This window comes from Athalia rosae, chromosome 6, assembly GCF_917208135.1.
Source record: "Athalia rosae chromosome 6, iyAthRosa1.1, whole genome shotgun sequence".
NCBI classification, from domain to species: Eukaryota; Metazoa; Arthropoda; class Insecta; order Hymenoptera; family Athaliidae; genus Athalia; species Athalia rosae.
Window position 1 is genome coordinate 14,258,596 of NC_064031.1, and position 21,728 is coordinate 14,280,323.

The 21,728-nt window shown below is 44.2% G+C and overlaps 3 protein-coding genes across 5 annotated transcripts; 2 read left to right on the forward strand and 1 right to left on the reverse strand.

Annotated features, from left to right (window-relative positions):
- Positions 1 to 51: 51 nt before the first annotated feature.
- LOC105692135 (ataxin-2 homolog) lies at positions 52 to 3,733 on the forward strand. Of its 2 annotated transcripts, XM_020855947.2 has the most exons (8): positions 52 to 825; positions 1,568 to 1,697; positions 1,788 to 2,090; positions 2,168 to 2,474; positions 2,549 to 2,863; positions 2,939 to 3,235; positions 3,309 to 3,405; positions 3,506 to 3,682. In XM_020855947.2, exons 1-8 carry the CDS (start codon positions 811 to 813, stop codon positions 3,536 to 3,538), a joined length of 1,497 nt encoding a protein of 498 aa, XP_020711606.2. In that variant the 5' UTR covers positions 52 to 810; the 3' UTR covers positions 3,539 to 3,682. The 2 variants fall into 2 exon arrangements, with proteins under 2 accessions (XP_020711606.2, XP_012266572.2); XM_012411149.3 differs by having other exon boundaries at positions 3,309 to 3,733.
- Positions 3,734 to 4,401: 668 nt separating this feature from the next.
- LOC105692155 lies at positions 4,402 to 5,785 on the forward strand. 2 transcript variants are annotated; one of them, XM_012411172.3, is made up of 3 exons: positions 4,402 to 4,557; positions 4,970 to 5,069; positions 5,161 to 5,785. In XM_012411172.3, exons 1-3 carry the CDS (start codon positions 4,459 to 4,461, stop codon positions 5,592 to 5,594), a joined length of 633 nt encoding a protein of 210 aa, XP_012266595.2. In that variant the 5' UTR covers positions 4,402 to 4,458; the 3' UTR covers positions 5,595 to 5,785. The 2 variants fall into 2 exon arrangements, with proteins under 2 accessions (XP_012266595.2, XP_048513565.1); XM_048657608.1 differs by having other exon boundaries at positions 4,970 to 5,060.
- Positions 5,786 to 13,754: 7,969 nt separating this feature from the next.
- On the reverse strand, positions 13,755 to 21,686 carry LOC105692136 (nuclear receptor subfamily 2 group E member 1). Its single transcript, XM_012411150.3, has 4 exons — positions 19,953 to 21,686; positions 15,800 to 16,036; positions 15,473 to 15,702; positions 13,755 to 15,352 (listed from the first exon to the last, which is right to left on the reverse strand). Exons 1-4 carry the CDS (start codon positions 20,038 to 20,040, stop codon positions 14,672 to 14,674), a joined length of 1,236 nt encoding a protein of 411 aa, XP_012266573.2. The 5' UTR covers positions 20,041 to 21,686; the 3' UTR covers positions 13,755 to 14,671.
- Positions 21,687 to 21,728: the final 42 nt, after the last annotated feature.

The window sequence follows — 21,728 nt, forward strand, 5'->3', positions numbered from 1 at the left end:
TTCTTAGTTTCGATTATTCCGAGTAACGTAGGATTATATATTACGCTCGTACGTCAATACGTGAGTTACGCGTCATGCTGTCACGTTTATCTAACAGATCGTTCCAGATTTCACCTTGCATATGGATCTACTCGCGCATTTCTCCGGATCAGGAAACTAGTTTGATGCAGTTAAACTTCCTACAGTCAGTTGGTTTCCTGATACTCGAATGCAGTTACTCGATAGCTCGATGCAACTTGCTAAAGTATAGGCTAACGTAACGTAACGTATCTTTAAGCTCTTGAGAGTCTATGAAAACTCCGTCTACACTCTCGTGAAACAGGTTCAATTCTCCGGCCATAATAAGATTCACGATAACACTTAGTGGGAAATGCAAAACTAATTTACATACACACTTGGGCACGCACTTGAGTGCGATGCGTGCTAATAAAATCATGTAATCCAGTTACAAAATGTACATCATCCATAGTTTTCCCTTTAAAATAACAGACAAAATTCAAGCGATAGAAAACTGTAAAAATAAGCAATCGAAAAAACTGTTCGAGCCAAAAGACGAGTCGGCATATTGGATTTATCGTCGTCGACCGTAGAAGACGGTTCGCTCGTGTGTTCGGTAGGGATCTGGTCGTGCGGCTTATGTGGCCGGGAGTGGAATGGAATGAAAAAGGTTAGCGAGTAGTGGACCATGTCTGCACAGAGCCTGGAGGTGGTTCTGGGCAACCCTCGGCTATAAAGTGGCTGGGGGTATCGCGCGGCCTTCTCAGATCACCTCCACCCTCGACTCGATCGACGCGAGTCCTGCAGCTCGCCATGGCTGGATTGCGCGTAAGTACTGACCAGATTTTATCGAGTAACAACCGCTGGTTCACCGATACCGTGTGTCAATTGTGCAACGATGGAGAAATAAATACGAAGCTGGTAATCCGCAATAACCACCGCGGTTTCGTTTCAAGGTAAACGACGAAACCGTATCGTCTTCGAAAAGGCGGATCCGAATCTGAAATGAAAAATTTTTCAAATCGTGAAAAAAAGTATATTTGTTATCGAGACTTTTTTTTCAAACGGAACTTTTTCCATTTATTCGAAAAACGCGGTGGATTTTCATCGGCTTTGAATCCGAATTGCGTATTCTCGCACATATTCAATGCGCGGGTGCCTTTTTTTTTTATAATTTTACTTTTTTCGTCGAACCAGATCTAGGAAACGTCGGTGCACGGGTCGCGCTGGTATTTCACTTTCTATTCGAGTGCGGTATAGGTTCCACTCGCGTCCCACTGCACCGTATAAATGTCGTGACTGCAATCTCTGTATCTATAATCTGCAGTACGAATGTACTTGGCTCGCTTACCTTTCCCCTACGAACCTAAATTACCAACGGTTTCGCTTGTTAGAAAGGTGTTTTCGCGGTATAATTTATGTGGCGTAACAGGTAGCACGCGGTAAACGCTCTCAGATAAGACAATCGGCTCCCGATTAATTGAAACCAAGTAACCGATCGAACAATGCAACGCACTGTGTATGCAAATTTAATGATCCATTTTTCTTCTTTTTTTTTTTTTTCTTTCAGATATTCATTTTATCCGTCCTGCCGTTATGTATGGCCCAGTTTTCCATACAGGGTCCGAGCGACGGTAATCGCGCCGCTCAGAGTCTGAGATACAGCGAGGATAAAGGAATCGAGTACAGCGACCCAAGGGGTAGAAATAAATGAATAGAAATCATTAAGCCCGATTTCCGTGACTCGCGAGTTCTCAACTTTGGATCATTTTTTTTCTATTTCGTTTTAGAATCTGAGGGAGCGGGCGATTTCTCGATTCAGGGTGCCACCGATGGCAACAGCAATTTTCACATACAAGGTGCGTCCGACGGAAACGCGGACTTCCAGATCCAGGGGGCCACGGACGGGAACGCCAACTTTCAAATTCAGGGTGCCACGGACGGGAACGCAAATTTTCATATCCAAGGCGCGACCGACGGCAACGAGCAATCCTCCGTCCAGGGACCGACATACAACGGGAACCAAGGATCGGTGGATTATAATCCAGCCAATTTGGGCGGCCAAAGATCGCTGCAGTACAACGATCCGAACGGTAAGTCGATCCCGTTCGGACAACCGCTACGTACGATACGAACGGATGGAACGGAAAAAGATGATTTTCCCTTTCAGGGTTTAAATTGAATTGGCGGTCGTTCGCGCACGGTCATTTGTCGCCGCAACCTCAGCAACCGGTTCAACCTGAGCCCGCCGCTTACACTCCGAGTCAGTCGGAAGCTCGATATGCGGTTCAACCGGCGTCACCTCGTCCGGCACCCCAACCGGCACCTCGGCCCACTCATCGGGGTACGGAGCCGCCGGAACCACCTCAACAACCCATCAGCTATAGACCCTTCGACAACGCACCGGACCGAATAAAGCAGCTGCTTCAATTCCAGTTGCAAATACCGTACCTCAACGCCATTCCGGAGCACTTGAGGTACTCGAATCCGGAGTTATTAGTACCGACCCTCTAAGCGCGGAAGTTTCGATTTGATTCATTTCGATCTTCAGATACGATGCTCTCGCCCAGAACCAGGCTCAGCCCCGGGCTCAACACCGTCAATCTTCCCAAGAACAACCCCGAGAGGCCGCTCCGCCCCCTACGCAGTACAGACCAAAACAACGCGCGGGACACCAGAGATCCAGGCGACAGGCGGAGCGACATCCACAGCAACAGCAACAGAACCTACAACAATACAAAAGAATTCCCCAACCTGCTCCCGAAAGGCTTCCTCAATATTCGCCCAACGTTCCCGCTCCCATAAAACAATTGCTGCAATTTCAGTCGCAGATTCCGTACCTGAACGCCATTCCGGAACAGTTCAGGTTGGTCTAGCGATTTTTTTTTTTCCTTTCGATGTTTGGCGGTCGAACGGGTCATCGGCAATCATGAGTTTTCAGATACAATTTGGACACCGTTCCCGCTCCAGTTGAGCCTTATCGTTCACCGGCTGGATCACCTCAGCACGCTCACCAAGGTGACCGTCAACGGTCGAAACGTCAGGCGCACCAGCAATCGGCCCGTCCGAATCAACAACAGCAGCAGCACCACCAAATTCAGCAACAGTATAAAAGAATCCCTCAGCCTGCCGCGGAACCTCAGCCCAATTACTCGCCTCACGTTCCCCCCCAGATAAAACAATTGCTTCAGTTTCAGTCGCAAATCCCCTACGTAAACGCCATCCCGGAACAATTTAGGTAACGATTCCGCGCGTCGCGGTGTTCGAGGAGGGAATTTGTAAGGACGTGTGTTTTTTTTTTTTTTTTCCAGGTATAACTTGGATAACGCTCAACACGCCGCGCAAAACGGCGGAGTTCAGGAAGGTCATCGGCGAGGAAAACGTCAAGCTCAACAACATCAGGGACAGGTACAACCTCAGCAACAATACAGAAGAATTTCGCAACCAGCGCCCGAAGCGCAGCCTCAGTATTCCACTAATTTACCGTCCGGCATTCGACAAATCTTAGAGTTTCAGGCGCAGACACCTCACAACATTATAGCCAACCAAATAATCTACCGTCCGGACAAACCCTACGTTCCTCAACCCGTTGCAACACCCAACTACAATGCGCAAGCCAATTATCAGGGTCGAGGACAGCCGGACGTGAGGCCGGTCACCGAACACTAATTTTACTATTTTAATTATACGATTTTTATACTTTTTGAAATAAAGAAGTTTTTTTTTTCAAAAATGAATGTTAGGAATTGGTCGATCAGGTTATTCGATGCTTCTTTGATTATTTGAACTACGAATTTTCTAATTTGCCGATAGATTGAAAATCAATTTTTTTTATAACGTGAGGCGAATCAAAAAAAAATTCAAGGGACACAGAAGAGTTCGATTTTCCGACTGTCGCATTTCTCGCTTGAAAAATGCACGCGTATTTCAGATAACATTCCGTACACGGGAAGAAAGGTAGATTTACAGACCTAGCTCACATCTTTCTAGTCCGTGAAAGCTGTTGGCGCCACCCACCGCAAGTATAATTATAATTATAACCGCACCACGATTTGTTGTTCGTAACGAAAACGAGATTAACGGAATAGAAAAATATTCGGACTCGATAGCAGCGATCGGTGGGAAAACGCGGTTAAAGAATTCAGCATCCCACGTATCGGTGGACCCGAAGGAACGATATGAGAAAAGAAAAAAAAAAAAAGAATACTAAATTTCTCCAATTTCCATTCATCGATAATTTTTCTCATCGGTGCAACAACTCACGTATCTCTGCATCCGCTCGCAAAGGAAGCTTACGTGATCGCGAGAGCCGCGAGGCGTATCTCTTTCCAGGTTGCAAACCTCGCTGTATCTTTTATCGAAATATAAAAATTTGTCGCCAGCTGACCGTGACGCTTACTTCGCGACAGCGGGAGGTGGTGGTCACTTACCCGCGAACGAGACTCGCTCATATAGATAGAAATGCGGAGCGACTTAATGCCCACTTTATTTAACGACCGCGAGTTCGTCGGTCGATATCTCGTAAGCGCGTTATCTCGATCCTCCGAAATGCAGTACCCTGTGAGTATTCTCTTTTTTCAACCATCGTCTAATCACACTAATTTCCACTCGGTCACACGCGATTAAATCTGTATTTGCTCGTCGATCGGTTTTTCGAAGGATTTTCATCCTTCCCCTGTGCAAATTTTGGTTTCTTCGCATTTTTTTTTCATTAAAAATGAAATGCATTTCGACTGAGAATCGGACACAAATAAAAAGACACAAACGCGATTAGAAAGCAACTGATAATTTTTCGCTCGCTAAAATTGCATATCAGCAATCGAGCGTGTTGTGATACAAGATGACTTTCTAATGTGCCAATTTTCACGTGTAGTTATCCGTATCGCGCATATGGATGGGGCGAATCGGGTGAAAAAAAAATCCATCCTCGCGTGAATCCCCTATCTAATTTCGCGTGTTTTTTTGATTCCAGATTATTCTGATAGCCGCGACACTTTTCGCGAGTTTGGTGGTATCGGAAACTCTCCGGAACGACGTGATGTTTTCCAACCCGTCCGACAACGGTGCCTACGGTGAATTTAACGGATGATTATAAAATAAGTTGAAAAAGTTTTCTCCGCGAGAAATTAATAATATTCCGTCGATTGATTTTTTTTTCTCCAGAAGCCATTCGCCAACGCAGAGGCGTCAATCAGCCAGCTGCCGTTCAACCGACGGTGGAAAATATAAATTATCGTCCTTTTTCGCATGTGCCGGAAAGCATCAAGCAACTTTTAGTTCTGCAACAGGCTCGCGAACCGATCACTCATATCCCCGCTCAACCTCCGCCGCAATTGGCGAAGACACCGACGGTCCCGAAGGCACAGTACAACGCGCAAGTTCAGTACGCCGGCCAACCCCAAACTCAAGGTCATTCTCAGGTTGCTTATCAACCTCAGCAAGCTCCGCAGTACCAACGAAATCATCATCAGGTTCAGGGAGCGTACAATCCTCAACAGTTGCAACAATTCAGGGGCGCGGGAGATGGTCATCCTCCGAATTCCGCCGTCAGGACTCAGCAGCAAGTTTTTCACCCTGCGCAAGGCAGACACTACTGAAAAACCCTTTTTCTCTTTGTCAATGATTTTCAGCGGCGAAAATAATTGACGAGTAATATTCGAGATTACGATGTGGAGTAATTTCCCGGGAGACCTCGGTTCGTTTTATTTTTTCTTGTTCTTCGGGAATTCCCGATACTTCGGAAAAAAAAAATCAGTGTTCGATTGAATAAAATGTGAGAAAAGAAAAATCGAACGGACGAACGAAAAAAACAAATATCTCGGTAGAATTTATTCGTAGACCGGTGAACGGGCGAGGTATCGGGTTTATTCAAGTTGTTCTCTGAAAAAAAATCTACGACGATAAATCCGTGTCATCTGAATTACCTCGGAGCGAAATAAGGTAAGGTTCTCCGGCGGTGTGTCGAGGTCCCGACACGCTACCCGATGGTAGGGAACACAAGGAGACAAATGTTTGTCAAACTTTCCGGGCTCGCGATACCATCGCGGGTGTAAATAGGGGAAGTGGAACTCCTCCCGGGCGCTAATGGAGAGATCAGAATTAATAGATATCCGTTGCACCCTTGCCGCTCATCTGATAATACCTACTCCGCTCCCCAAAGCGTGTGCGACGTCGTTCCGATGTTCGCGAGAAAATATTCACCCTCCACCGCGTGATATTAATTTTCTTATTTCCAAAAAAAATTTGACAAAAAAAATATCGCTTCTTCCCTCCGTGTTGAAATTATTGTCGCGTCTGAAAAAGGCTCCAAGCGTTGCCGAGCATCGAATCGGCGAGGAATCGGTGCGGTTCCGGTTGACCAGGTTATCGAGGCGTGAGACGACCTGGTCTAACCGAGTGGATATCGCATCCCCCTCGAATACTTCGCACGACACGAGCTGCGTACTTCACGTTGGTGCGCCGAACTGCGACGATCCTTTTTCCATGGACTTTCGCTGGCTAGGTAGAGAAGGGAGTTGGTTGTAAACCAGGGGTGGCGAGGGGTGTCGATTTGTCACTCGTGGAATCAAGGTATCATCGCACCAGTGGATTCGCACAAGGGGCGTATCTCCGCGGTGGTATTCGCCGATGTGGCAGCCACCGAGATTCTACCACCGGTTATATGTTGGGCGGCCCCTGTACCGAACAGGAGCGGGATTAGCGAGTCCATTAAAGTCGTGGACTCTATTAACCGTAGGGGTACCGACAGCGTGACATCAACCGCTGGCTCGCAGTGGCGCCGCAACAGGGGCACGTGCGCCCTAACCACCCTCGAAATATTCACCTTTTTACTCAACCCCCTCGCGGCTCCCGAAAATCGAACTCTCCAACGCAGAGGTAGTTTGAAAATATTCGAAACTACGACTCTCGAACAGCCGAGCTACGCTCGTCTCCCTCATTCTCAAAACCGAAAATCTACATCTCTGGTAAGAAAATTACCATTCTCCGGATATCTGAAATCCGTGTAGTTATTCGGTTAATTAATTAATTACTTTTACCGTAATTTTTTATCATCTGTATCACATTTTCGATTCGAGCGTGAGCCGAGGTGTGCAGAATTTTGATTCGGGGGTGAAGATCGTCGGAGGCGCGCCAATGTTTGGGGTTCACGGAGGCAGATTACAAAGGGAGGATTACCGGCAGCTGGGGTACCAGGTTGCCATCTCATCTAGGTTTCGCGAGCGAACCGTCCTTCTCCTACCAAATCTCTTTGTCGTTCGTCACATCGTTGACATAATTATCAGAGTTATAACAAGCCAAAGCTGAGCCTGGATCGAATGTATCGAAGGGTTACGCGTGCGGTCATCATCGTTTTCGCGGTGTCGCGGTGGACCCCGGCGATCGAATTACAAATCTGGTGAACAAAAAAACAAAACAGCTGAAACGATTTTCGAAAATTCAGTCGGAAACTACGACGACGACGAGTCAATTCACATTTCTACGGATTTTATCCAACTCGGATTTCTTCCCCACGCGAAAATCTACGGCAATCATTCCCAGCGATCGATGAACAACGTCGGATCGACCGGAGAAAGTGCGGGCGGGTTTCTTGATTGTCGCGAGCCTGAATTCGCCTAAGATCCCCACATGAACCGTGTGAAACTGTTCTGCGGTCTGTAGTGTGATTACAATAATTGCGCTTAATCCTACGAGGGGTTGGCAGCACGCGGCAACCTCCGGCGCGGTAGCTTTCGACGCCGGCGTCGCGACGCCGTGCAGCAACCCTCTCCCTCCGCTGGTGCGTACGTGTACAACCAACGATATTCTCGATGCATTAATGATAATATGACGGGATTTGTTTCAATAACAAAAACCTCGTGCCCGCGTGCAAGCCTAGCAATGTGCACGGATTAATCGGAGGAAAATCGCACCGCCGACGCTCCGGTGAAGAGGGTTTTCTATCCAAATATATTCTAAAACCGTCGAGTCCTCTTAATCCGAATCGTGCGATACGTCGCCAAATTTTTTCAAGAGCCACGAAACGGTTGCGCATCCGTGCGGGTAACGAAAGAGAAAATATCGAGGCGAGTGAATCTCCAACGTTTTCGATGTCGGATAAATTATTTCGTGTACCCGCACCCCCACCTAAGTCATCGGAAAATCATACGAGAAGAGTGAAATTCGATTTTTGATGGGTTCTTATTTTTTTTTTTTTATCGTTATTCTCGTTGATATGGTTTTTTGTGTTCTCAGCTGTCGGCGGGTCGCGGTGAAGGTAGTCGAACGCGCGTTACTTGATTCGTTGTATAACGCGAGTTGTTAAGTTCAGAACGTGCCTTGTGCTCTAAGAAACGAGTCTTCGACAATGGCTGACTCCGTAAGGCAAAAATCAGAAAGTTAGGGACCAAGCCGCAGTATGGGTCGCAGGGTGAATAAAGCTGGGCAAAACGATGAGCAGCTGTCATCCGAAATGCAGTGATTGGTCGGCCCTTTTCTGTCAGCCATGTTGGATTTTTCTAGTCTGCTTTCCGTCAACAATGGGATCACGTATACGCCCGAGGGTCGATTTACTCTACAAAGACTCACTCCCGAACAACTATCCTCTGGATGGCTTAAGCGTTTACCGTCCGTACATACGTATAACGTATATATACGTGTTTTATGTACAAATCTATGTACATTACCGAAGGTACATACTTAAACCGATGCGTATGTTCTGTGTTTTACCTGAGCAGAATTTTTCGAATCACTCCCAGAAAGGGAGGAGAAAAAATTTCAAGCGAAAAAATGAAGACGGCAGGGAGAAAAATTAACCAACCGTCGAATTTCTTCTTTTTTATTTCGCGATCGATTCGTGGCCTCAAAGTCGAACGATTTCATTCTCATTCACGTGGTCGATGATTGTTTCGCGATTTCACGATTTACTTCGACACCGAACAGCGTTCAATCCGCTAGTAAGACAGCAGGTGCGTCGACGAGGAGTTCGTCAATAATGACGATTGAAGTCAGCTTTATTTAGAGACAGAATTACTCCGCGGCTCGATGACCCCGAAGTGTATCCCAAACTCATCATTCCGTGGGACCGTATATTTACCGAAGATTTTGCTTCCCCGGCTAAACACGCTCAGGTAATCCAGCGAGAAAGAGGAAGGCACAAGTCCGAGTGAGAAATCCCGAAAATGCAAAATCCAAAATAATTGACATCCGTGCTCGAGTTTCGGGTCGGACAAAGAGCCCGGGGGAAGGACTTATCGTTGGAAATATTTCGTCTCGACGTTAGAGTCCAAACTTGTAGCGTCAGGTGGGTGGAATGACCACTTTCTTCTACCTTAGGAAAGGAACGATAATCCAGGGAAATTAGGAGATTCTCCGAGGCGGCGCTCGCGTGACACCGAAACGTTAAAAAACCGAAACGAATGGAACAGAAGAGAAAAAGGAAAAGGAAAAGGCAAAAGATGCAAATTACGCCCAGACGGAAGTTACTCCGATCGTTGTAATAAATAGCGTGTTGTAAGTTGAGTTCGGTTTGTCAGCGGCGCCGTCGTTTTTTACCCCCTAATAATTTATTCGAATAATAAGCATCCCAATGGAACATTGATCCCCCGGCATCAGTGTCACGTTATAGTGATGAGCCCCTCAATGACAGGGACCAACATAATCTGTTCCCATCAGTACGGACATAATGGGTGCATCAGCGGAGATCCGACAATGGAAAAGCATAGAAGCGACACCCTAATTTCCACGGGGTGCTGCAAGCTGAGGGCGTATCTGCGATACGTCTATATCGGCACGTATTTCACCGTGTTCGCTGTGTGTTTCTCTAGCGAATGATTTTTCCGCCGTTTTACCACTTCGAGCTACGGTTTCAGTTTTTTTTTTTTTTTTTTTTTTTTTTCAATCATCGCCGCACGCCTCGCATCTTCGCCGTGTCGTGTGCCCACAGCCACCTTACACGTTGCACGCCTGTCTACATATATTGTATATACGTACACCTACGTGGATATATTAAATTCCTTACGCGAAGAGCATATCGCACGTGCAAATAATAACCTGGGGTTAAGAAGCAATCACCCCCCCCCGCCCCCCTTCCGACCCGCCGGCGCCGCCGTGTCATCGTCATCCCTTCGTACGAACTCATCGGCGACCGTAGAATCAGAACTCGGAATATTTCACCTGGAAGAGGTTCGGTGTTCGAATATGTGTGTGTGTTTTTTTTGTTACCCTCCCCTTTCGAAAAGTTGACATTTTGCATCGACGTATTCGGAGGGCGTTATGTTTCCTCTTTTTTTTTTTTTGCTCCGTTTGTTTTCGAATTGTTTTTTTGGTTTCTCGTTGAGGGGGGGGAGGGGGATGAAATTGACGACGGTGAAATCGAATTAAGAGGTTCACATTCCATACACGTGAAAGTATGCGGGATATTTGAAAACGAACCGTGTAATATTCGCGATTCTGAAACGAATGTTTTTTTTTTCTTTCCCTTTTTTCTCTCCTTTTAGTTTCTTTCATTTATCTTTCCTCCATGTGCCCGCCGTACGATAACTCGGTACTGAAAATCGTGAGGTATTTAATCCGAATTATAACGTTATTTTTCCTCCTTTTTAAATTCCACGCTCCGGACTTTTCATCTTCATGATTCAATCCGAACGCGCGAAGAATTCCGAAAATAATTCGAAGCGTTTCTGAAAAGCTGCGTAATCTTCTGTTTCGCAAAAGGCTCTGCTCCGTCACCCTTGAAAAGGGAAGAATTAAAAAAACCGAGAAATTCTAGTCTAGGTGTACGCGACGTAATATTGTATACACAGTAATATTGATTATGTACTCGTGCGATCGAGAACCCCCTTTCTTTGAGTCGTACACCCCACGTACGGAATAGTGGCAGCCGAACCACTAATTGACTACAATACGTAGCGCATATGGAGTACTTTTTTCTGTTTTGTTACCTCAAAACAAAGCCGACAATACCACGAATCTTAAGTGGGTCCCGCTAGTACGGACCATTCGAAATCCGACTGAGGGAAGGAATAGAAATAAAAAAGTGAAGGGGGGGGGGGGGGGGGTGAGCGACGAAAGCGTCGTAGAGAAATCTAGAGCAGCAACTTCCACTCTGTGTGTACGAACCATTGTAAAATGAATCGATGTAGCACAATATGAGAGCGTATTGTGACCGAGGTGCAATTACATCGTATTCTTTGTCCACGGTCATCGATAGTGTTTTGTTACTGTTGCTCGACGGTGTTTTTGTTAACCCCCCGTCCGATCCCCTACGGGTTATATTAGGTATACAAATATACGTACAGAAGGTAGGATGTAACGTAGGGCAAGGTGCAAGAGCAATGCGGAATTGCAATGTACCTAACCCAAATTGCCGTGTATATTACTACAAATGGAGGAACATTCGTAGGGCAGGCTGCCCCTGGTGGGAACTACTCGATGACCACTTCATACTATTGCATTTGTTACAGAGCCAGCCCCTTCTTTATCTTAACTGCGGAGGAATTCTCGGACTCTTATTATAGAATTGTATGTGCTTTGTATAATACGAAATTTCAAACTCCGGAATAACAATGAATTTAATTTTTTTCTATGTAACTTACACGTTACGCGTACGTCTAGTTACAACTGTAACCGCAGCAACGGCCTGTACGCGATTGAAAGGGCGCCAAGTAAAACCAAAGGGCAAGAGAGAGATTATTAGTCATTCGCCCGGAAAGGCTACACTGTTGACAGTATATTGCCTCGAGTATGCGTGTCTAGAATGCACGAGGTATGTTTTTTTTTTTTTTTTTTTTTTTTAATCGAATAACAGAAAGCCATCAAACGTGCGGGGACTTCGAAGCTACGTGCAATGCGATGTACAAGTACATTTAGTTATATTTTACACTCGTGCGTACCTCGCGTACCCCCAACCCCTTTCGTTAAGACTCGCACGGCATAAGGTCACTCGAGTTGTTTTATTCCATTTTACTTTTCTTTTTTACCATTGTCAAATCGAGACGTTAATTATCGAAAAACAATAGAGAAACTCCCTGTGACCAAACTCGGTGTAATTTTCTCCGTTTTATATGCGACGAATTGCTTCATATTCGTGTACATTATTATATTATACGTATATGCGTCAATGTATACATATATGTACTTCGATGAGAATTCGAAAAAAAAAAATGTTTTCCTCTTTTCGCAAAAAAATGATCGTTGACAATTATTCAACGTTCGCTTTAATTTCGTTCTGGCATTCTTTTTTCTCTGCAAGAAATATAAAATAGTGCAAGTATTGTGCAGAGATATTATATGGTTTTTCTGTGTGAATTATTTCTAAGCGCCTCGGCGTTACTTCTGGGCGGACTGTTTACCTGAGAGTATAATTTGTTCGTTGTATAGATATAATGACCACAAACCAACCCCGAAAACCCTGCTGGGGTTTCGGAAGATTTTTCATGCCACAGAGAACTTAATGCCAACGGTACGGTATAATAATAACTTTCTCTAATCTTTGTGCGTCCTTTTTTCTTGTCAACGGTTCAAGTTATGTCGGAGCATATACGCCGTCTTTGGGCCTGATTCGCCAAAAAAATCAAGATCTGAAGTCATGCGAATTTCGGAATAGATGCAGTTCCGTAGTACGTGAGTTTGGCGGCGGCTAGTTTGGCGCCCGAAGGTGTAACGATGATTTACTACCGTGTACTTACGGTGCCCAGTTTGCCGTACGTACAATAGAATCGAGTGGTGAGAGGAAAAAAGAAAAAAAAAAAGAAAAAAGAAATCGAAAAAAGAAAACTGACAAACAAGTATATAGCATAACAGAAATACAAACGTCCCACTTACAGATTTGACTGAGAGTGCCAGTATGTTTTTTTATCTCCAGTCATGTGTGGACGAGAGTTACACCTATGGAGATTGATACTCGAGTTTGTAACGTACGTACAATGGAACAAGTCCTGGATAGTAGGGAACCAAAAAATAGTCGTGTGAAAATCATTTTTGTGATTTGTAATATTTTCAAAATTTTCCAAGAGCGCATTTCACGGGTGATCCTTACTTTCGGATGAAGGCGCGAAACGGAGGGTGTATCATTTTTTAAATTCTACTCAATCGTTTGTGAAAAATGAGTAAAGAAAAAAAGAAATTCGAAAAAAAAATGATCAAAGGCAAAAAAAGAAAAGGAGGTACGTCCACGGTGTGTAATAATTGAGGGGATCATCGGTAAAAATAACAACGGTAATCTCAACGCCGGTGATCGTTTATACAAAGACACATTGACGCAGCAACGAACTTTCGGAGTATAATAAGATGTATTATACATTCTATATATACTTGTATTTATTTATCCCATACGGGACGGTAACGGAGGAAAGAGAGGAGAGGATCGAAGGGATGACAAAACCATATAGCCGCGGTGATTATTACGCATTGGTGTATACCGAAAAATAGAAATAGAAGAAGAAATGCCTTAAACATCGTACGTATAGATATACCGATGGCAGGCATCGTGCGGTGCTCGGTCGGATATAGAGTCGCTTTTGTGTAGCGATTTGCGAGCAAATCACCATGAAATGCCCGTAAAATAAGTACCATTGTGTATTTCCCAGGAGCCGCGGCAGGTAAGACCAATCTTTAACCACGGAACGTTGTACCTAAACGTCTTTACTTCGTTGAATTTCACTCGGAGAGGAAAGGAGGCGAGTAAGAAAATAGAAAAACTTCAACCCTCAAATTCATTCCAATATCGAGTGGTTCGTTGAGTTTGGATGGGTGTAATTATAAAACGCCTACGACGTGAGTAACTTTGAATTAATTTTTTTTTATTTTCATACGTAATTCTAGTATTTACATGTGTTCATAAACTTAAAGCTTTGTTTGCAGATTGCTGCAGAGCGTTGCGGATCGAATATTATCTCCGATGTCTTACGAATCGATACTACAGATTTAGCTCGATTTTTGTTTTTTTGTTGAGACTTCTTGCCTTTTTTTTTTCTCAAGAAGATAATATAAAAACTTCTCGACGAGAGGACTTCCTCGATGTCTCAATTTTTAAACAAATTAATAATCCGCATTCACGTAACGTTTTTGACTTAAATTCACAGCTAGTCCAGCTATATATATGTATATTTCTACATATTTACAAGTTACGAATATTTTTTGTAATAACGCTATTTTTTCCGACTTTTTTTATTTGTTCTTGTCATAGCGAATCATTATTACTCAATATCTGTAATCTTATTTTCATGTCGTTGCATTTATAGAAACTTAATTATTGCAATTCACGCACCTTGTGCGTTTTCCCATATTACATTTTGTCTATTAATTATTATTTTTTTTTTCCCTTAAATTCGATAGAAAAATATCAGTCGCACGTTATCTAATGATATATATATATTTTTCTTGTTCTCTGTTTTATCGCTGATCCTCAACCGCGTGATACATTTCTAATCTATTGTTCATTTATTCAATTTTCCAATTAGTTTTTCAATTTTCTTCCGAACATTTATTCCCAACGTCACACGGTTAATTTATCGTGATGACGATATTATTGATGATAACAACAACAATAATAATAATAGTCCTATCAATAATGACATTTTATTCGCGTTGAACGTGATATGTTTGCATCACAGAGATTTTCTAAATACGATTATCACCTATTGCGATGTAAATTATTGGAGTATACATGTACAACGGTGACCAGTTTTCAATAATTTCAGACAACTGCCGCCTTGTACATGTCGCAGATAATTTTTTCTATCGGTATAATACCGATCGTTCTTCTGAAAAACAATTCCTCGATGGCGTGCGTAGAGACGGATCGCAATGCGGGAAGTAGAAGGAGTAATTTACCGAATCTCAACGCGCCGAGGGGAGCGCCGCTCAATCTTTGTCCGAGGGCGAGTTGTGCGCCGTCCCGAAGTCTTGCCACGCAGGAGGCGTCCCTCAAACGATTTCCCGAACTCGGAGACGCGGAGTCGTTGCTGCTGCTGCTGCTGCTCGGTACGGATTCGCTCTCCAGACCGGCCTTGAATAGGACGATCGCCCTTATGCACGCGAACTCGTGTGGGTCCAAATTCATCGAATGAAAACCGTTCAACGCCGCTCGAAAACGGCTAACTTCCACGGCTAATCCCAGTCCCTGCGGTCCAGCGGGAAGCAACGGCGTCGGGTCCAAACCGGGAAGCATTTGGGCAGCGGCCAACAGGAAAAGCTCCCGCCACGAAGCTTCCAACAGGGTCAATTGATCCTCCAACGACAGCCCCGTACCTGCAGCTAAACCTCGTGCCCAACGTACATTTAAAAAGAGGAGACGGGCCGCCTGCTCGCAGACGGATTCCGCAGTTATTGACGTCACCATCGGCATGCTTGGAAGACCGGACAGATTGGTTGGAAGCTGCGAGAAAAAAAAAAAAAGATACGGAAAATTATTTTTTAACGTTCACGTTAGAAGCTTGCTTTTGAAACGGTCCGGTGAAACTGTACGTCTTTCAGTTAAACGGAATACTCCTCGTACCTTGGGGACGTTCATTCCGTTGCAGAAAACAGGATGAGGCATCGGATGATGCGGAGGAGGACCGGCCATCGAAACTCTGGGTTCGGACGGTGGTTTCGGTAAAGCTAAATCCAGAGCACCGACGGGCGTAGGTTGCGGAACGCCGGAAACCATGACTTCGGGCTCTTTGAAATAAAGTGCCATTTGTCTGCGAAGGGTGGAATTTCTCGGGCCACGTTCGTGTTGGACGGCTGAAACGGCGAGGTTGGTACAAGTGAGAAAAATCGGTTGAAAGACGCGCGGGTCGCGAGATGTGCGATTTTCGCCGATTTTCCGATCGGCACTCACCATCTTTGTTCATTCCAGCTTGAATACATTTGGCGAGTCGACAAGCTCTGCACTGATTCCTGTGAGTTTTGTCGACCATACATCCTCCCTCGGATTTTGCCTTGCAAACGTACTGTCTGTTGCGTCTGATGGATCTTTTGAAAAATCCGGCGCACCCGTCGCAGGCGAAAATTCCGTAATGTTTTCCCGACGAATGATCGCGGCACACCTTGCAAGGGATATCGTACAAAATTCTACCTGGAAACAGAGAAGAAAAAAAAAACCATGGAAGATATCAGTCGGAGTCGAAATTTCGAGAGTGAAAATTAGAATCCTCAGACGAAAGTGTACTTTCATCGGGGAAACGTTTAACCTTCGACTAAACCTACGGGTGGGTAGAGGTACCCTTAAAAAGAAAAATAACAACGGGGGTAGGTAGCGCTGATCGAGAGATCGCGATACACGTCGGGAGTGTCGTGTTTCGGTTGCTCACTTAACCGATGAATTCAACGTGAACGTCCGGCCTATTCATGGGGAGTGAGTGAATTCATCTACGGCTACTATATGTATATACGGACCTTCGAAGAGCTCCTGAATGGAGCGAGGGTGGAGTCGGTGAGTCCCTAAATTATTACAATATGCTCGGGTCTCGCGAAGGCATAAGTATATAATATGGTGGTCGGAATGGCGAAGGCGCCGTTCGCAGTTCATAAAAAAAATAATAATAACAACGACAATAATAACTACGACGACGTCGATGATGACGATGATGATAATAATAATAATAATATGGCTGCATAGGTGACGACAACGGCGAACGCCAACTTGGCGACAAATTGATCCATTCACCGACCTGTCATTCAAAAGAAAACCCGTGTTTTCGCTCGTAAACGGGTTCCTAACCAAAATACTTTCATTCTCCCGACAGATTATAGTAAAATTTGTTCGACTACCTCCGCGTGACCTCCGAAAAATTGACAATGCCCGCCATTCATGAAAATTTTTTCATCCCTTTCCGCCTCGTACACTACACTGAACAGCCAGCTGAAATCGCTCTGTGGATTCGTGTGTACGGATATTCGGTGTACGCGCGACGCGATCGGTCGGTTCACTTTTTGATTTTTCCGAAATATTCGAACACGGGTCGAAACGTAGGCGCACATTTCAATACCTACGCGTGCGGAATTGAGGCGGAAGGGTTTTTTTTACATGGCGATCAGTTTTTTTTTTTTTTGTTTTTAATAATTTATGCGATCGGAGAGAACTTGCAGGAGAATTATTACAAGCGTGAGCGAATCGCATCGCAGGACGTAATTTGCGGGGTTGCAGTTTTTTTCCTTGCGAGGGGGAAGGGAAAATTTCTTGCGCATATGCATGACGGATGTACGTACAACGTAAGAATTATATTATATTATTGAGTCTTAGCGTGGAATTACGCGAAACGAACTTGCGCACCGCGATCACCGATACGTTATAAAAATTTTATTCGTGCGTAACTTCATATAACTTCTATTAACTCACACTATATAATTATCCATCCCTCGTCTAGCTGCAAACTTGTATAGCCACTTCTATTATTCATCACCCTTTTACGGAATCAGATCACATGTGACGCACTCATATAAACTTCGCGTACAACATCGCAACCGCGGACAGCTTTTTTTTTATGGCGGCTATTCTTTTTCCTTTTTCTTTTTTTTTTTTTCTTCATCCCAACTCACCCGCACCCCTGTACATTTTTCAATATTGATACCCCTTTGGAATCAAGTATTAAAATACTTGAGCCTATTATACAGGTCGCCAATGAATCGTCCGAATCGTATTTTCTCTCGTGCGCTTAGAAAAGTTTACCCGGTAATTTAAACTTCGACATGTTCAATGTGAGCACTGAATTCTGTTCAAGTTTTTATGACCTACCTCATAGTTTCCCTATTCTTCGTACCGGTTTCATGTTGTGTGGTGAGATATTCGTTGCGAATAGAAATTTGCATACTTTGTATCCAACGAAGATAATAATTGAGAACCGATGTAAACCGATCAGCGTCCGTGAAGCCTCGGGATATTTTTTATTAATTTACTTTTCCCCTTCTCTCGTGAAATCCCTGCGCAATAACGAGCCATTATGATTTGTAAAAACAAAACGCAACGAGCTAATAGTCATACGTGTACGGTGGATAAGTGCACGCGAAGCTAACCCCCTGGCAGAAATTTGAAAAAAAGAAAAAAAAAAAAAAAAAATACGAAAAAATAAAGTGGGGAAAATCGGGGCAGATGATCCAGGGGTCGTACGGAGAAGGAGGGAATGCGATCCCATCCGCTATGTCATCATCGGCGCACGCAGATGCAGCCCCAGACCCACGTGCGTGATCTACGTAGCTGTACGCTACGTGAGCGTCTGGTTTCGTTACTAATTGTAAGTTGCATAGCACATGTCACTAAATTCCCATGCTTCGCTAACGATACGACGATCGTATTGCGTAACACCTGATGTACGATAATGTAGACAACCGATGAAACGAAAAATCCATCGGGAAAACGAAAAAAAAAAATCCGATTCAGTATCGAAACTATTTTGTTCGGTCGATTTTTGATAAAACTTATTTGTGTTGCGAAAGGATAACGTTTGTACGGTCAAATTTTTTGGAAAAATGAGTGTTTGCTCCGAGTCAGATCCACGAATGAGAAATCTTTGATCGAAAACAAAGTTTTTCTGCTTTCGAATTTTTTCGACAAATTGTTTCGTTGTCAGGAATTTTTCCTCACAATGATACGAAAAGTTATTCCGCAAATACGGTTCGAGTTGTACGAACGACGCTGAATTTCTAGATATATATTTATAAATTCATATTTCAACCTGTTGCCGGTGCCTCCGCACCCTCGTTATTTATTACACACTCATAATCGTCAGTTTGCGGTGATTTTTGACCATATTGTGGGTATAATTGTTTCGAACATCTGCCGTTATTTTCTCATGCCACGACGGTGATGCGAATGAAACAGCCTTCCGAATACCACATATGCGCTTTATTTCACACGAGATCGAAGGTAATTAAATCGTACGCGTACGCGCAGCAGGTTTAAAGGGCGTGCAAACGGGGATCGATTACATCTTCCGACGATCCGTCACGCTCGCATTTTATTGGCTGTTAATTACCGTCGAGACGATAAAGTGTCGATTGTCGTTCAGAGAATTTTATCCGTCCATTTGAGGATATCGACGTGTGTAAAACATGGAGAATTTTTCGATATATTTGACTCTGGATTAACGAGCGGCGACTTCGCCCTTTCAATCATTCCCGTTTATATTCGCGCTGCCCGAAATGGTTAATTACTTTTTTGTCATCGAGAAAAGGTGGTGAGGTGTTTATTGTGCGAGGGGTACAGTTATCGAAATAATTGAAAAATATTTTACGACTGCGGTTTGTCGTTAACGAGCGCCATAACTCCGGGGTAGCATTTTATTTGGTAACCAGTACCTAAATTTCGGTTCCTCCTATAATATCGTACATCCAAACAACAACCACCACCACCATCACCCTCCGCGAACACTGCCCATATAAAACAACTCGTAGGTAATCCTACTGCTACCGCTGTAACGTTGAATACTCGACGGTTTTTTTCGCTTCTATATACTTATGCTTTTTTTTTCCCCCGTCATCTCTCTTCGTTTCCCTTTTTACTTTGCTTTATCTTCATCAGTTTTATAACTTCAAGAGGAATGAAGAGGTCGGTTTAATCTGTCGTGCAAATACAAAACTCGACGCTTAATCGCACTTCTTTTATACGTGCACCAAAGACAATCCCCACCACGGGGGGTAGCGTCGCCTAAACCTCGGAAAAACTATTCGCTTCGAACGCCGTTTTTTTCTTTCTTTTTTTTTTTTCTCCTACCTTCTTACTCTCTGGTCTCTCAAAATTCTCTGCCGCTAGGTTCTTTATTTCGCAAATTATTTTCGACCTTTTTTATCTGTGAGAATTAGGTATAACGCGTACCTAATACGCGACTATGTATAAGTACGTAAAGACACCGGGGTCGTAGAGATTATAAAAATTTTCTACCTAGGATAGAAAATTCGTTGAAAAAAATATTTTTTTAGCTTTCTACGCGTTCGAATAATTGTTCATACAATGTGCGACTCTGAATAGACGAAAACATAATTGCCAAAAAACTTACTTGACGATGCCGGCATTTTTGGTTGAGGTGGATTTGACATGTGCGACATCGAGATGTGACTTCCCAGTTGAGTTTCCTGACTCTGCATTTTCGAAAAAATAAAACGACGAAAAAAAAAAAATAAACAAATTCAAAGAGGCACGAATCAATCGCACCACTTGTAAGTTCACTCGGTAAGTTCGATATTCGGTACACAATTCAAAAATCGAAACGGCGATTCATTTCGTTTTTTTTATAAAAATAAAATTTCCATCTACGGTACATCGGCCACCTCGTAACTGTGTCCTCGAAACAACGAGGGGTATAAAAATCCGACGATTTCTCTCGAACACGAAACACTGATTTCCCAACTCTCGGTATATCTCATCGAAATCTAGTAGAGAACGGCTATTGCTTCCAAGGTAACTCTTAAACGAATTGTGACTGTCAGTGATCGTCGACTAGACTTTTTGATGGGGTGGTCGGTGGCGTTTTGAGTAAGGATCCTCACCTTATTGGACGAAAATATCCCCCGGTTTACCCTCCCCAGGACGAAAGGGCGGTCCTTTCGACTCGTCGGTTACACCCCTCGACGGAATAGGAATGAATGCGCGGAGGACCCCGACGAAGCGGTAAACGGCAAACGGCGTCGAGCTTCCCATTCATAGGCACCCGTAGGCACCCCGGGGACTATTATCTGCTCTCTTTGTTGTACGCCTTTCGTCACCACCAGACTAATTTGACTGGCGCTTTTGTAAAAATTTGCCTAATGAATTGCCCGTACGTACCGGCAACTTGTACACTTCGGATAAAATTCTCGTCGACTAGCGTGAAATTCTCTTACACGTCCGCGTCATCCGGACAAATTTCATCCACCTCAAATTGATTCATCATACATCCCGGATTTATTTTCTTTTCTCGCCATTTCCGGTGGGTGGGCCGAAAAAAGCGAATTTCGCGTTAACCGCGATTCTCGGTTATTACATTGGTCTGGAAATGATGAAAATTGGGAAGTAGGTATCTCGCACCGCGTTATGTGCGGCTGTACATTATGCGGTTAAACGCTCGTTGATGCGGATGTTGGAAGGTTGATTCAGGTCAAATATAATTCAGGTATGTTCGTACATACCCATATAGCCGCGTCGGTAAGTTGTCGGAGGCAAACGCGTTCGAAGGCGGCTAAAAAGCATTCAGAGAGATCATTCGAACATGAACATCGATTCTATTTTCGATGTAGAGCTTCGTCTGCGTGTGTGTACGCGCATTTCTTCCGAGCAGATGCAACGACTCTCGGCCGGCCAGCCCTGACTGTATGACTCCATCTTGAATTATCTGACGTTTCGTTACCGCTTGAACGATGCACTGAATTATCCCTCCGCAGTTAACCCCCTTTAAATCCCTTGGGATTCGGGCGCGTCGCCTCTACTATATACGTGCGCTACGGGGACGAACTGCGAAACGCTTACTTTGACCTACTAACAATGGGATTATATCGCGTCGTCTGCATACGTAGCTACGGCTAATTGCGACGAACGGAAGGGTGTAACCCACAAAAAAAAAAAAAAAAATGAAAATTCTACCGCAGACCGGAAAAATTGAAGAACGTGGAAAATTGAATTGAATACACGCTTCGAAAATTTCGACATTCGGATCGGACGTTGCATTTTCCCGAACGCGTTGGGTGTATGGTATATTTTTGAGAATGGTTTGGCTTTGACGCAATACGTCAAGGAGATTATCCGCGAAACTGACTGCCAAAAAAAAAAAAAGGAGCGTTCCCTTGAAAAAGGGATTCTT